Below are 15,733 nucleotides of genomic sequence, written 5' to 3'. Positions count from 1 at the left end.
AAAGTCACATAGTTCTTATATGAGTTATATAGGAAAAAATACTTTAAAAAATTATCTCATCATATTTCCTAGACTGTTTAATTATAATTACTGTATGACCTCAAGTAATTAGGGGTCATTTGACTGTAACCTTTTGCCCGCCCGGTTAGCTCAGTAGGTAGAGCGTTGGTCTACGGATCTTGGGTGTCGTGAGTTCAATCCTCGGGCGGGGCGTATGTTCTCCGTGACTATTTGATAAATGACATTGTGTCTGAAATCATTAGTCCTCCGCCTCTGATCCATGTGGGGAAGTTGGCAGTTACTTGCGGAGAACAGGTTTGTACTGGTACAGAATCCAAGAACACCGGTAAGGTTAACTGCCCGCCATTACATGACTGAAATACTGTTGAAAAACGGCGTTAAACCCAAAACAAATAAACAAACAAATTGACCTGCTGACCTACAAAGTGCTCATGGTGACTGAGCTATTGTGATCATGCTGTGTTCATTGTGCATGCATCTATGCGTCAAGTCATCCATCCGTCGTCAACATTTGTATTTAAATGACATCTCCAAAACCAATGAATGGATTTTGATGAAACTTGGCCATGATGTTCCTTGGGTGGTCCTCTACCAAAGTTGTTCAAACGCTTCCGCTTGTTTGTACATAGGGGCTGCCAGAGCAAAAAATAGAAAAAACTTCAAACGACATCTCCTAAACCGATGGTCCGATTTTGAAATAATTTCACACAAATGGTCCTTATGTCACACTCTATCAAGATTATTCAAATTATACCGATTCATCAAAAAGCATGGCCGCTAGAGGGTGTGGTCACTTTTCCCTAAATGTATATAGTGGAAACATTAAAAATCTTCTTGTATGAAACTGCTTGCCTGATTTTAGAATAATTTTACACAAATGGTCCATGTGTAACCCTCTACCAAGATTGTTCAGATGATTTTGATTTGTCAAAAAACATGGCCACCAGGGGGCGTGATCACTTTCCCTATATGTATATAGTGGAAACTTTAAAAATCTCCTTGTGTGAAACTGCTGGCCCGATTATATAATAATTTTACACAAATGGTCCTTGTTTGACCATCTACCAAGATTGTTCAAATTACTTTGATTCGTCAAAAAAAACGTCTGCCAGAGGGCTTGGTCACTTATACTAATTCGTCAAAAAACATGGCCGCTAGATGTATATAGTGGAAACTTTAAAAATCTTTTTGTGTGAAACTGCTAGCCCGATTTTAGAATAATTTTACACAAATGGTCACAGACTTTCATTGACCATCAGTGTGACCTACTGACCTACTTTCTTGTTTTCTAAGCTACAGCAAAAGGATTTGGACCACCTGTAATACAATTTTTACAGATTTCAAAAGTAATCTTGCATAATCTTTACCTTGACCCACTCTCCTAATTTTCTTGTTTTAAAGGTTTAGCTAAGAAATTTGTTCAAGCAAGCAACTCTACTTGGGTGAGCGATATAGGGCCATCATGGCCCTCCTGTTTATAAGCGCTACCAGTACTAAATGAAAGTTTGGTATAGACCAAATAACCCCTCCAGATTGCATCTTTGCCATTGGTTGGTTTCAAGATTGTTGTTAGAGTCAACCAATCAAATGCCCCGAATTTGAGACTGGTCTCCAAATCCAGTTTGATAATTCCAGGTCATGGTAAGGATTCTAGTAGGTAGTGTTTAGAATGTTGCTTGCAGTCCTTTAGATTATCTGAAAAAAAATAGGGTTATTATTATAGTACCTTGGTCTACAGTATTGTATTCAGTTTGAGTGGATTTTGTCAGGCTTGGATCTCATGAGGCGCTGTGCTGAGTGTGAGCCCACCTAGCAAAATCTTCAAGAGCCGAAAGAATCATTGCAGATCATGATACTGTTTTAATGACTCTTTTATCATGTACATGCAGTCAAAATTGACTATAATTTTAGATTAAAAAGACTGAAAACTCGTTTGAAATGATGAACTTTTTGACACATAGAACACTGAGACGCCATCATTACGTCGTTTATGAATAAAAGTATTTGTGTATCAGCTGGGGGTGTATTGGTTAGTGAAATACATGCTGTATTTTAGACAGAATATTTGTAGGTATAAAATAATACCTGAAGAAACACTCCATTTACCAACAATTTAAAACATGGTAAAACTCTTGTGCAAAATTATATGAAATGTGTTTATTTACTATGTTCTGTTTGCAGTTTAAATACCAGGGTGAGAATGCTTACTGGTACCACGATGTGATAAGGAGTGTTCATCTCAATGCTGTGAAGCTTCAGAACTGGCTTGTTATACACGACAGAAGATCTAATGAAAGTGGTGTTATAACTCAATTTATACAATGTCTTATGCAAGTTGGACCTTCCATGGGAATAAAGGTTCAAATGCCGACGATGTAAGTGCACTTCTGTAGGGATAAATTAGTCGTGTCTTGTGTACAAAACCGCTGCCAGTGAAAATGTTCAGATGATGAAATCTACCACAGTATCAGTTAACAGGATAGTTGATGGAACAGAGGTTCTTGTTATAGCCATTCAGTTTTGTGATTGAAAATAGAATACTGTTGATACTCGTTATCGCAAATTCCAAAGGATGGAGTGTTTACTTCAAGATAACTGAAATTTGACTTAAAATGATATTTTTTTGCAAGTGTTTTCTGGACAAAACTTGAAAATTTCCCTCAGAATTTTGAAATAAGTGAGTTTGAGATATTAAGTTTCAGCTGGTTGTCTGCCATTAATAACAAAGGGGTTGTCTACCATTAATAACAAAGTGGTTGTCTACCATTAATAACAAAGTGGTTGTCTACTATTAATAAACAAGGGGTTGTCTACCATTAATAACAAAGTGGTTGTCTACCATTAATAACACAAGGGGTTGTCTACCATTAATAACAAAGTGGTTGTCTACCTTAATAACACAAGGGGTTGTCTACCATTAATAACAAAGTGGTTGTCTACCTTAATAACACAAGGGGTTGTCTACCATTAATAACAAAGTGGTTGTCTACCATTAATAACACAAGGGGTTGTCTTACCATTAATAACAAAGGGGTTGTCTACCTTAATAACACAAGGGGTTGTCTACCATTAATAACACAAGGGGTTGTCTACCTTAATAACACAAGGGGTTGTCTACCATTAATAACACAAGGGGTTGTCTACCTTAATAACAAAGTGGTTGTCTACCATTAATGAAATAAGGGGTTGTCTACCATTAATAACAAAGTGGTTGTCTACCTTAATAACACAAGGGGTTGTCTACCATTAATAACAAAGTCATTGTCTACCTTAATAACACAAGGGGTTGTCTGCCATTAATAACAAAGTGGTTGTCTACCATTAATAACAAAGTCGTTGTCTACCATTAATAACACAAGTGGTTGTCTAACATTAATAACACAAGTGGTTGACTACCATTAAAGATAATGCATTGATATTATAGCCATGAATATTAACAGAATCTGCATTTATTAAATAAACCACTTATTGTGTACATAATTATTTTTAGTGTGGTGTTGGAACGCAGTCAGAATGAGGCATACATACATGCTCTCAAGGACAACCTTCTACCTAGCACACAGCTGGTCATGTGTGTAGTACCAAACTTTGCAAAGGACCGCTATGATGCCATCAAGAAATACACATGCATTGAGCATCCTGGTAAGAAATTAACACAAGGTCAATGGCCATATCTATCGGTCCTATCACTGCCTTACAGTTAATGTTTAACATCTTAAAAAAACATACCATGAAGTCATTTAATTTCGTGGATATAAAATTTTGTGGTTTTGCCCAAAATTACTATTTTGTTGGGATATTAATTTGTGGATTTCCACTGATCGAAAAAGAAGAATGAGAATTTTGCTTTTCCTTGATTTTTTGGATTGACTGAACCATGAATATTAGTCCCCCCTGTGTTTTATAATTTCACAGTAGACGTTGCTTTGAGGTTCACCACCTTACTTTGTGACCTAGAGAAATGCCAGTTTTATTGAAGAATTTCCTGGAAACGTGATACTGGGGTCATTAAAGTGTGACCTCCTAAGTAGAGTTCTTTCTAAGTATGCAGATTTCCCTTAAAATAGACATTACATCAGGATTTGATACAAAGTTGTTTTCACTCAAGCATTTGTGTCTTGAATATCCTGACCCAGACAGACCGTTCTACTTGCAGATGTGTGTAATCTATCCTTTTAGGCATGCTGTTTGTGTACTTTTATTATTATTATTTTTTATGTCCCTGGAAATATAGTGATTGAACTGTCCGTCCATCCATCCGAACGTAAGAACCAGATTGCCTACAGCCCACATTAATTACCCAATTTAGCTCATACACACACAACAATCCTTGTGGCAAGACCTACAAATAGACCTATATCTAGATGTCATTGACCCTCATATGACCTACACCTTCAAACTTAAAATCTGAATATACAATATTTTTTGTCCTATAGCCCACATTAATGATTCAATTTAGTACTTACACTCAATAAACTTTGTGGTAAGACCTACAAACTGACCTTTATACAAATGACATTGACTCTCATATTACCTTCACCTTCATACTTAAAATCATAATAAACAACATTTTTGGTCCATTTTTTAGCTCACCTGTCACAAAGTGACAAGGTGAGCTTTTGTGATCGCGCGGTGTCCGTCGTCCGTCCGTGCATCCGTCCGTCCGTAAACTTTTGCTTGTGACCACTCTAGAGGTCACATTTTTCATGGGATCTTTATGAAAGTTGGTCAGAATGTTCATCTTGATGATATCTAGGTCAAGTTCGAAACTGGGTCATGTGCCTTCAAAAACTAGGTCAGTAGGTCTAAAAATAGAAAAACCTTGTGACCTCTCTAGAGGCCATATATTTCACAAGATCTTCATGAAAATTGGTCAGAATGTTCACCTCGATGATATCTAGGTCAAGTTCGAAACTGGGTCACGTGCCATCAAAAACTAGGTCAGTAGGTCTAAAAATAGAAAAACCATGTGACCTCTCTAGAGGCCATATATTACACAAGATCTTCATGAAAATTGGTCAGAATGTTCATCTTGATGATATCTAGGTCAAGTTCGAAACTGATTCATGTGCCATCAAAAACTAGGTCAGTAGGTCAAATAATAGAAAAACCTTGTGACCTCTCTAAAGGCCATATTTTTCATGGGATCTGTATGAAAGTTTGTCTGAATGTTCATCTTGATGATATCTAAATCAAGTTCGAAACTGGGTCACGTGCGGTCAAAAACTAGGTCAGTAGGTCTAAAAATAGAAAAACCATGTGACCTCTCTAGAGGCCATATATTTCATGAGATCTTCATGAAAATTGGTCAGAATGTTCACCTTGATGATATATAGGTCAAGCTTAAAAGTGGGTCACGTGCCATTAAAAACTAGGTCAGTAGGTCAAATAATAGAAAAACCTTATGACCTCTCTACAGGCCATATTTTTCAATGGATCTTCATGAAAATTGATCTGATTGTTCACCTTGATGATATCTAGGTCAGTTTCGAAACTGGGTCACGTGCGGCCAAAAACTAGGCCAGTAGGTATAAAAATAGAAAAACCTTGTGACCTCTCTAGAGGCCATATTTTTCATGAGATCTTCATGAAAATTAGTGAGAATGTTCACCTTGATGATATCTAGGTAAAGTTCAAAAGAGGGTCACGTACCTTCGAAAACTAGGTCAATAGGTTAAATAATAGAAAAATCTTGTGACCTATCTAGAGACCATATTTTTCAGTGGATCTTCATGAAAATTGGTCAGAATTTTTATCTTGATAATATCTAGGTCAAGTTCAAAACTGGGTCACATGAGCTCAAAAACTAGGTCACTATGTCAAATAATAGAAAAAAACGATGCATACTCAAAACTGGGTCATGTGGGAAGAGGTGAGCGATTCAGGACCATCATGGTCCTCTTGTTTGGGTAGAACCACCGACCTTCCGTAAGCCAGCTTGATGGCTTCCTCACATGAAGAATTCAACGCCCTGAGTGAGGCTCAAACTTTTGGTCCAACAGCACACATTAATGACCCAACTTAGTTCATACTTACACTCAACAAACCTTGTGGCAAGACTTACAAACTGACCTACAAATGGATGACCTTGACCTTCATCTGTCTGCATAAACCAGATTGCCTACAGCACACATTAATGACCTGGTTTAGTTCATACTCCCACTCAACAATCCTAGCAGCAAGACCTACAAACTGACTTATATATAGATGACCTAGACCTTCTATGATTTTCACCTTTAAACTTTTAACCTCATACACCCAAGAACATGCATGTGACAACGTTTTGAAAACACAGCTATGTAGTTATTATTTTTATATGATATCATTTTGTTACAGTGCCAAGCCAGGTGGTTGTACTGAACACCATCAGGAAAGTGGAAAGAATGAGGAATGTAGCCAGTAATGTTGCTATACAAATCAACTGTAAACTCGGTGGTGAGGCATGGACTGTCGCTCATCCGGTAAGAAACATGTAACTTTTAACCCTTATCAGGCTGGACACGATTGATTCTGCCTTTGCAACCAGTGTAGATAATGATCAGCCTGCACCTCTGTGCAGTCTGATCAAGATCTGCACTGTGTGCTATTCAGTCTGTATCTTTTTGGTAAGCACCCCTACAAATTGTATATGTTTATGAATAGCTTTGCATTTATTCTAAAGTTACTGCTTTTTAGAAAGGCTTATGAATTTTACTAAGCAGTTTCTTAATTTTTATGCCCCCGAAGGGAGGCATATAGTTTTTGAACCGTCTGTCCGTCCGTCGGTCTGTCAGTCTGTCAGTCTGTCGGTCTGTCAGTCTGTCTGCAATTTTTGTGTCCGGTCCATATCTTTGTCATCAAATGGATGGATTTTCAAATAACTTGGCATGAATGTGTACCACAGTAAGACGACGTGTTGCGCGCAATACCCAGGTCTGTAGCTCAAAGGTCAAGGTCACACTTAGACATTAAAGGATAGTGCATTGATGGGCGTGTCCGGTCCATATCTTTGTCATAGATGGATGGATTTTCAAATAACTTGGCATGAATGTGTACCACAGTAAGACGACGTGTCGCGCGCAAGACCCAGGTCCGTAGCTCAAAGGTCAAGGTCACACTTAGACTTTAAAGGATAGTGCATTGATGGGCGTGTCCGGTCCATATCTTTGTCATCCATGGATGGATTTTCAAATAACTTGGCATGAATGTGTACCACAGTAAGACGACGTGTCGCGCGCAAGACCCAGGTCCGTAGCTCAAAGGTCAAGGTCACACTTAGACGTTAAAGGATAGTGCATTGATGGGCCTGTCCCGTCTATATCTTTGTCATCCATGGATGGATTTTCAAATAACTTGGCATGAATGTGTACCACAGTAAGACCACGTGTCATGCGCAAGACCCAGGTCCGTAGCTCAAAGGTCAAGGTCACACTTAGACGTTAAAGGTCATTTTTCATGATAGTGCATTGATGGGCGTGTCCGGTCCATATCTTTGTCATTCATGCATGCATTTTAAAATAACTACGCATGAATGTGTGACACAGTAAGACGACGTGTCGCGCGCAAGACCCAGCTCTGTAGGTCAAAGGTCCTAAACTCTAACATCGGCCATAACTATTCATTCAAAGTGCCATCGGGGGCATGTGTCATCCTATGGAGACAGCTCTTGTTGTTTATTAAATTTTAAATTAAATTGCTTTTAGGTGCTTTTAGAAGAGAGGATAATTTAGGATTCCATTTGAAGTATGTAAGCTGATGATTCTTAATTTGTTGATTACAGTTGAAGAACTTGATGGTTGTTGGAATGGATGTGTACCATGATACTGTGACACGAGGACAGTCTGTCGTCGGGTTTGTAGCAACCATGAATAAAACTTTCACAAGGTTCTTCAGTGATACCCTGTTCCAGATGACAGGCCAGGAGTTGGTGGATGGTCTGCAGAAATCTTTCGTAGGTAATGTCAGGTTATTGTGTTCCTGCAGAGTAGTTTAAAGAAGTATATTTTTACCTTTAAAACCAAGGTATTTAAATGACTTCAAAAGCCTCTTATGTTTATTAGTTCTTTTATTTGTGAAGTCAACATCCACAAGTTTGACATTGCAATTTTTATGCCCCCACTCATTCAGTCATGTAGAAGTTATGGCCCCTGACTTTGTAAAAATTGGTCATTTTAGTGTTGTGTCGTGCCTAGCTCCAAAAGTATATGACATAGAGTCACAAAACTTTACAGGAATGTTGGTCAGCATGTGTAGCTGTGCACCTGGGGTTTCGCGTCCGGATTCATCCAGTCCTGTAGGAGTTATAGCCCCTGACTTAGTTAAAAATTGGTCATTTTAATGTTGTGTCGTGCGTAGCTCCAAAAGTATTTGACCTAGAGTCACCAAAGTTTACAGGAATGTTTGTCAGCATGTGCAGTTGTGCACCTGGGGTTTCGTGTCCGGATTCATTCAGTATTGTAGGAGTTATCGCCCCTGACCTGGGAAAAGATTGTCATTTTAATGTCATGTAGTGGGGGCATCTGTGTCCCATGGACACATTTCTAGTTAAACCTTCGTCAATGACTAGGCATTTATTAATCCCCCGCCTTGGCGGAGGGATTATAGGAATGGTCTGTGTCAGTCCTTCCGTATGTCCTTCTGTCCGTAACAAAATCGTGTCCGGTCCATATCTTTTGAACCCATTGACATATTTCCATTATATTAACAACAAATGTTAAACTCACCAAGGCGATGTGCAGAACCCATATTCCAACTGTGCTGGATCAAGGTCAAGGTCACACTTGGGGATCAAAGGTCATGGGGTGATATTTCGTGTCCAGTCCATATCTTTTGAACCCCTTGACATATTTCCATTATATCAACAACAAATGTTAAACTCACCAAGGCGATGTGCAGAACCCATGTTCCAACTGCGCTGGGTCAAGGTCAAGGTCAAGGTCACACTTGGGGATCAAAGGTCATGGGGTGATATTTCGTGTCCAGTCCATATCTTTTGAACCCCTTGACATATTTCCATTATTAATCCCCCGCCACAATTGGTGGGGGGGTTATAGGAATGGTCTCCGTCTGTCCGTCTGTCCCTAACACTTTCGTGTCCGCTCCATATCTCCTAAACCCCTTGAAGGATTTTCATGAAACTTGGGTCAAATGATCACCTCATCAAGACGATGTGCAGAACCCATGAGTCAGCCATGCCGGCTCAAGGTCAAGGTCACAACTCAAGGTCAAAGGTTTGAGCCTTCCATTTTTTGTCCGCTCTATATCTCCTAAACCCCTTGAAGGAATTTTATAAAACTTTGGTCAAATGATCACCTCCTCAAGACGGTGTGCAGAACCCATGAGTCAGCCATGCCAGCTCAAGGTCAAGGTCACAACTCAAGGTCAAAGGTTTGAGCCTTCCATTTTGTGTCCGCTCTATATCTCCTAAACCCCTTGAAGGATTTTCATCAAACTTGGGTCAAATGATCACCTTATCAAATTGATGTGCAGAAATTACGAGTCAGCCATGCTGGCTCAAGGTCAAGGTCACAGCTTAGGGTCAAAGGTTTGAGCCTTCCATTTTGTGTCCACTCTGTATCTCCTAAACCCCTTGAAGGATTTTCATCAAACTTGGGTCAAATGATAATCTCATCAAGAGCTCATGAGTCAACCATGTCAACTCAAGGTCAAGGTCACAACTCAAGGTCAAAGGTTTGAGCTCTGTATCTCCTAAACCCCTTGAAGGATTTTCATGAAACTTGGGTCAAATGATCACCTCATCAAGACGTTGTGCAAAATTCATAAGTCAGCAATATCAGTTCAAGGTCAGGTCACAGCTAAAGGTCAAAGGTTTACCCTTTCACTATCCATAACAGTGGCGGGGGATTTAGCTGTCTTTCAGACTGCCTTGCTGAAATTGCAACCCTTGATGTGACTTTGAATCAAGTAGCAAATATGGCTTGTGATTAATTGTATAAAAGGTTTTCTTAAATTCTTGAAATGAATATTTTATTGTGTTACAGCTGCCTTGAAACATTATCATGGGGTGAATGGCTGTCTCCCAAAGACAATAGTGGTATATCGAGATGGTGTTGGAGACGGACAATTAGATGCTGTTATACAGCATGAGGTGGAACAGATACAAGCAGCTTTCAGAAGAATTGAGGAAAATTACAAGTAGGGTGTAAACAAATATATAAACCATTACATCAGGTTGGGTGATAACAAATGCCCTAATGCTGGGTGTTGATAACAGCAAGGTCAGACAGGTCAAAAATCTACTGTTAACTGCCTATATCACATGTGAACAATAATTAAGTCAACCATGTTTAGCTCGTCTGATTTTTGAAAAAAATCTACAAGGTATTGTCACTTGATCGTCGGCCTCTGTGTTGGTTAAATTTTTAGCCCACCTGAGCACAAAGTGCTCAAAGGTGAGCTTTTGTGATCACCTTGTGTCCATCGTCCGTCCGTTGTACGTTGCGTTAACAGTTTGACTGTTAACACTCTAGAGGTCACAATTTTGGCCCAATCTTAATGAAATTTGGTCAGAATGTTACCCTCCGTAAAATCTTGGATGAGCTCGATATTGGGTTATCTGCGGTCAAAAACTAGGTCACCAGGTCAAATCAAAGGAAAAGCTTGTTAACACCCTCGAGGTCACAATTTTGGCCCAATCTTAATGAAACTTGGTCGGAATGTTACCCTCAATAAAATCTTGGACGAGTTTAATATTGGGTCATCTGGGGTCAAAAACTAGGTCAACAGGTCAGATCAAAGAAAAAATTTGTTAGCACTCTAGGGGTCACAATTTTGGCCCAATCTTCATGAAACTTGGTCAGAATGTTACCCTCAATAAAATCTTGGATGAGTTCGATATTGGGTCATTTGGGATTGAAAACTAGGTCACTAGGTCAAATCAAAGGAAAAGCTTGTTAACACTCTAGAGGTCACATTTATGACTGTATCTTCATAAAACTTAGTCAGAATGTTGATCTTGATGAACTTTAAGTCAAGTGTGAATCTGGGTCATGTGGGATCAAAAACTAGGTCACCAGGTCGAATCAAAGGAAAAACTTGTTAACACTTCAGAGGCCACATTTCTGACCATATCTTAATGAAACTTGGTCAGAATGTTAATCTGATGATCTTTAGGTCAGTTGGTCAGGTGCGCGATACAGGGCCGTCATGGCCCTCTTGTTTGTTTAGGTCCATCTTTTCTCAAAAACTATTAGAGCTGCAGCTTTGAAACTTTACACATATTGTTCAGCACTTACAGACAAGCAATGGCAGCCGTAGGAGGTGCTCTTGTTTCCATTCTTGTTAGCCTGGTCTTGAAAATAAATTTATTTTGTTGCATTTTAAGAGAGTTACCATTTGATCCTAGCAATAGTAAAATGATTGCTCTTTTATGCTGATTATGACATTATTTTATGAAGAGTTGTTGCTGCAAAAGATTATCAAGAAATGACTCTAAATACTCAGCTTGTATTAAACCACCTTAAGTGGCATATCAGTTATGTGTTAAAGAAACAGAAATGAAATTATAATGGGCAGCCATAAACTTTGTTTTATTGGATTTTTCTTCTTCCATCAAGCATTTTGTAAGATGATATCACTGTCCTTTAATATGCATACATTTCTATGCAGAACTTATTTTGTAAACACTTAAGGGGCTTGTAATATGTCCATTAATTTTATTGTTCATTGTACTTTCATTTGGTAGAAATTCCCCATGTGACCAATAATTGTGTCAGTGTAACGTTAAACGCAAAAACTAAAGCAGGTTGTTCTTTATACTTTACAGATTTTTTCATGCTTTCAAAACTAATAATTGAACTATGGTATATTCCTGTACTAGCACATGGTTTGCACAGGTCCTTGAAAGTCCTTGAATTTGATCCTAAGTCCTTGAAAAGTCCTTGATTTTTTTTCTTCCAAAAATCCCCTGAAAAAGTACTTGAATTTTGAAAAAAAAGGTAGAAAAGTCCTTAAATTTTGCTAAAAACCGGGGTGCAATCGTATTGTAGGGGAAAAATACAAAAAATAAATAATAAGTCAAAACGAGCGAAAAAACGGTGAAAAATGAAAATACATGCACACCCACGGAGGGAACGCTAGTTGAACACCGTTTCGGTACGGAAGGTTGATACGGAATAGCGATTTTCACAACGTTAAAATATTATGCGCAAGGTCATTGTAGCGTGACTTATCAACAACAACGAGTGGCCCAAAAAATAAATGTAGTTTCGCCAATAAATGGCTTACACAGGATGATTATTCATCGTGGTTAAAGGAGTTTAAGTCAGACAAGCATAAGTGTATGTGATAAACTCATTGACGTCGGAACTATGGGAGAAAGTGCGTTGAAATCACACACGAAAACAAGAAGTGTTGTCCCTAGAGGACAAATTGAAAACTAGTCTTGAGAGCTTGAAAGACTTTTAAGAAACATGTACTAAGTATGTATACAGGCAAATATAGCTCATAAAAGGTAATCCCATTGAAGATCTCATAAAGGTTAAGATATGCTATTGTAGCTTATGGAAAATAAAACTGTTCTGTAACTTTTCTTCTATCATAATGCCTTATGAAGAGCCTAAATGGTTTTGTAATTTAAGACTTAAAGCGATTAAAATAGTCCTTGAAAATTGATAAAAAGTCCTTTAAAAGTCCTTGAATTTTTTTTGCCAAGTCCTGTATGAACCATGTAGCAGTAAGTCTCTCTAACTACTTTGACAATTTTTTTGTCGCTGTAATAATTTTCATGTACATTCTGCTCCATATTGTATTATAAATGACATGTATATACTTGGATTATGTTTCAAGGCCAGCTCTATGTGTGGTGGTTGTACAGAAGAGAATCAGTACCAGATTCTTTACCAAGACAGGCAGAAGTTATGCTAACCCACCACCAGGAACGGTTGTTGATACTACAGTCACCAGACCCGACTGGTAAATATTGATTTGTTTGTATTATATAGTGATTTGTTTGTATTTGGTCTACAATTCTAGCTACTTTACTAGGCAGTGCTCCATGTTGCTATTCCTGAAGCTTGGAATACATGGGTATTGAAATCAAACCTCATATTTGGCAAGTTTTCTATGAGGATGTTTTATGAACAAAGTGGTCAGTATAGATGACTGAGATATTGACTATAACAAGAAAACATTTTTAGTTTGTTTGTTCATTAAAAGTCTCATGTCAGAAATACTTTCATGGATGGTGCAATTTTAGCATTTTACTTTTCCTGTCATCATATTTTATGCTGTGAAATCATTTAAATTCGCTGGCATGAAATTTCGCGCAAATGTGAAAAAGGACTGTTTTGCGCGGGCTTTAATTCGCGCATTTTCAATTTTAGAAATGAAAAATAAATTTAAAAATAATAATAGCGCGGTCTTTAATTCACGTATCGGTCCTAGCGCGAAATACGCGGAAATTCGTCCTATGCGAATAAAAATGATTGCACAGTATTACATTTTGTGATTGTGTGCATACCTATGAAATAATATATAACAGAAGCATGTTTTAAATGATTTAAACATAACAGAGGTTTTATTCTGAATAATACAACTATGATGTAGTCTGAGTGAGTTATTTTGGTTAACCATTTTGAACTTTTTTTCAACTAACTGAACAGGCTCCTTATATATATTTTATAGATTCTAATATCTTCTGTGTTATTTTAAATTTAATGTGGTAGCACTATTTTTAAGTCTCTTTAAATAGGTTGACATGTACATTGTATAGATAAATTGATCAAATATTAAATACTAGAATGAGAGACCAAATTGTGTCATTTAGACTCTTACATACTGATGCAATGTCCTGGTTTCTCAGGTGACTGCTGAAGCATGACAGTGGGTGGAGTTTAACTTTACTAATATTTCTACTTTCAGGGTAGATTTTTACCTGGTTTCCCAGTCAGTGCGACAAGGAACAGTTTCTCCAACTCACTACCTAGTTGTACACGACACGCTGAGGTTGGCACCCACTAACCTGCAGAAGCTGACATACAAACTCTGTCATGTTTACTTTAACTGGCCTGTAAGTGTACTTATTTAGTTTTTAGAGAACATCTGTATTGACAGGCTGCTATAACATGTAGGGTAATATTTTAAACCTTTTCTGATGAGACTGAGGCTTGTTAAAATGGACCTCGTAACAAAGGATAGAAATATTAGTATGTCATGTTTAAAAGATACCTTGTTCAAACTGGACCTCAATGGTTGAATGGTTAAGGTGGCTATGCTTGAAACACTTGCACCTTATCTAGATGGATTTGAGCCCTGCTGGAGTCTTTGTGTGAAGAAGCCATCCAGCTGGGTGGTAGATGGTTGGCAGTTCCAGTCAAATGTCTGCCTGTAGAGGTTCTTATGGAATCTTAGCTGGGATTTTGCCACATATCCAAAAGTGTGCCTGTGTGGTGCAGAATTCCACAAGATAGAAAACAAATTCTGTTGAACCAGTACATCCAGGTATTTTGTGTTAATTATGTCTCCCACCACACAGTGGTGTGGGAGACATATTGATTTACTCCAGTCTGTGTGTGTGTGTGTGTCTGTCAAAAGCTTGTCCGCACTCTAAGTCGAACATTTCTCATCCGATTTTCACCAAACTTGAACAAAATGTGTTTGACCATGAGACCTCGGCCAAGTTCGATAACTAGCCAAATCGGTCCAGGTGTCTTGGAGTTATGGCCCTTGAATTACCAAAAATTGGTCTTTTTACTCTTGTCTGCACTCTAATTCAAATATTTCTCATCCAATCTTCACCAAACTTAAACAAAATGTGTTTGACCATGAGACCTCCGCCAAGTTCGATAACTAGCCAAATCGCTCCAGGCATTTTGGAATTAGGGCCCTTGAATTATCGAAAAATTGGCTTTTTAGCTCACCTGTCACATAGTGACAAGGTGAGCTTTTGTGATCACCCTTTGTCCGTCGTACGTCCGTGCGTCAACAATTTCTTGTCTGCACAATAGTGGTTTCATTTGTGATTTTATTTTAACCAAACTTGCACACAACTTGTATCACCATAAGATCACGGTTCCTTTCTTGAACTGGCCAGATCCCATTATGGGTTCCAGAGTTATGGCCCCTGAAAGGGCCGAAATTAGCTATTTTGACCTTGTCTGCACAATAGCAGCTTCATTTATGATTTTATTTTAACCAAACTGGCACACAACTTGTATCACCATAAGATCTCGGTTCCTTTCTTGAACTGGCAAGATTCCATTATGGGTACCAGAGTGATGGCCCCTGAAAGGGCCAAAATTAGCTATTTTGACCTTGTCTGCACAATAGCAGCTTTATTTATGATTTGATTTTTACCAAACTGGCACACAACTTGTATCACCATAAGATCTTGGTTCCTTTCTTGAACTGGCCAGATTCCTTAATGGGTTCCAGAGTTATGGCCCCTGAAAGGGCCAGAATTAGCTATTTTGACCTTGTCTGCACAATAGCAGCTTCATTTATTATTTTATTTTAACCAAACTGGCACACAACTTGTATAACCATAAGATCACGGTTCCTTTCTTGAACTGGCCAGATCCCATTATGAGTTCTAGAGTTATGGCCCCTGAAAGGGCCAGAATTAGCTATTTTGACCTTGTCTGCACAATAGCAGCTTCATTTATGATTTTATTTTAACCAAACTGGCACACAACTTGTATCACCATAAGATCTCGGTTCCTTTCTTGAACCGTCGAGATTCCATTATGGGTACCAGAGTGATGGCCCCTGAAAG

General features: G+C 38.4%; 1 protein-coding gene across 5 annotated transcripts in view; it reads left to right on the top strand.

Moving 5' to 3' along the window:
* LOC123533219 (piwi-like protein 1) overlaps nt 1–15,733 on the top strand; it is a 90,278-nt gene that overhangs the window by 66,561 nt on the left and 7,984 nt on the right. For all 5 annotated transcript variants that reach the window (XM_053519610.1, XM_053519612.1, XM_053519614.1 and 2 more), the window contains 7 exons: nt 2,203–2,396; nt 3,512–3,663; nt 6,358–6,482; nt 7,781–7,955; nt 10,002–10,155; nt 12,808–12,933; nt 13,882–14,029. In XM_053519610.1, the coding sequence (XP_053375585.1) occupies nt 2,203–2,396; nt 3,512–3,663; nt 6,358–6,482; nt 7,781–7,955; nt 10,002–10,155; nt 12,808–12,933; nt 13,882–14,029 (1,074 nt within the window). The remainder of the gene's footprint in view (nt 1–2,202; nt 2,397–3,511; nt 3,664–6,357; nt 6,483–7,780; nt 7,956–10,001; nt 10,156–12,807; nt 12,934–13,881; nt 14,030–15,733) is intronic.

The sequence above is a fragment of the Mercenaria mercenaria genome, chromosome 12, assembly GCF_021730395.1.
Source record: "Mercenaria mercenaria strain notata chromosome 12, MADL_Memer_1, whole genome shotgun sequence".
Taxonomy (NCBI): domain Eukaryota; kingdom Metazoa; phylum Mollusca; class Bivalvia; order Venerida; family Veneridae; genus Mercenaria; species Mercenaria mercenaria.
Note: the sequence above shows the minus strand (reverse complement) of the source record. Positions and strands in the feature narration are given on the sequence as shown.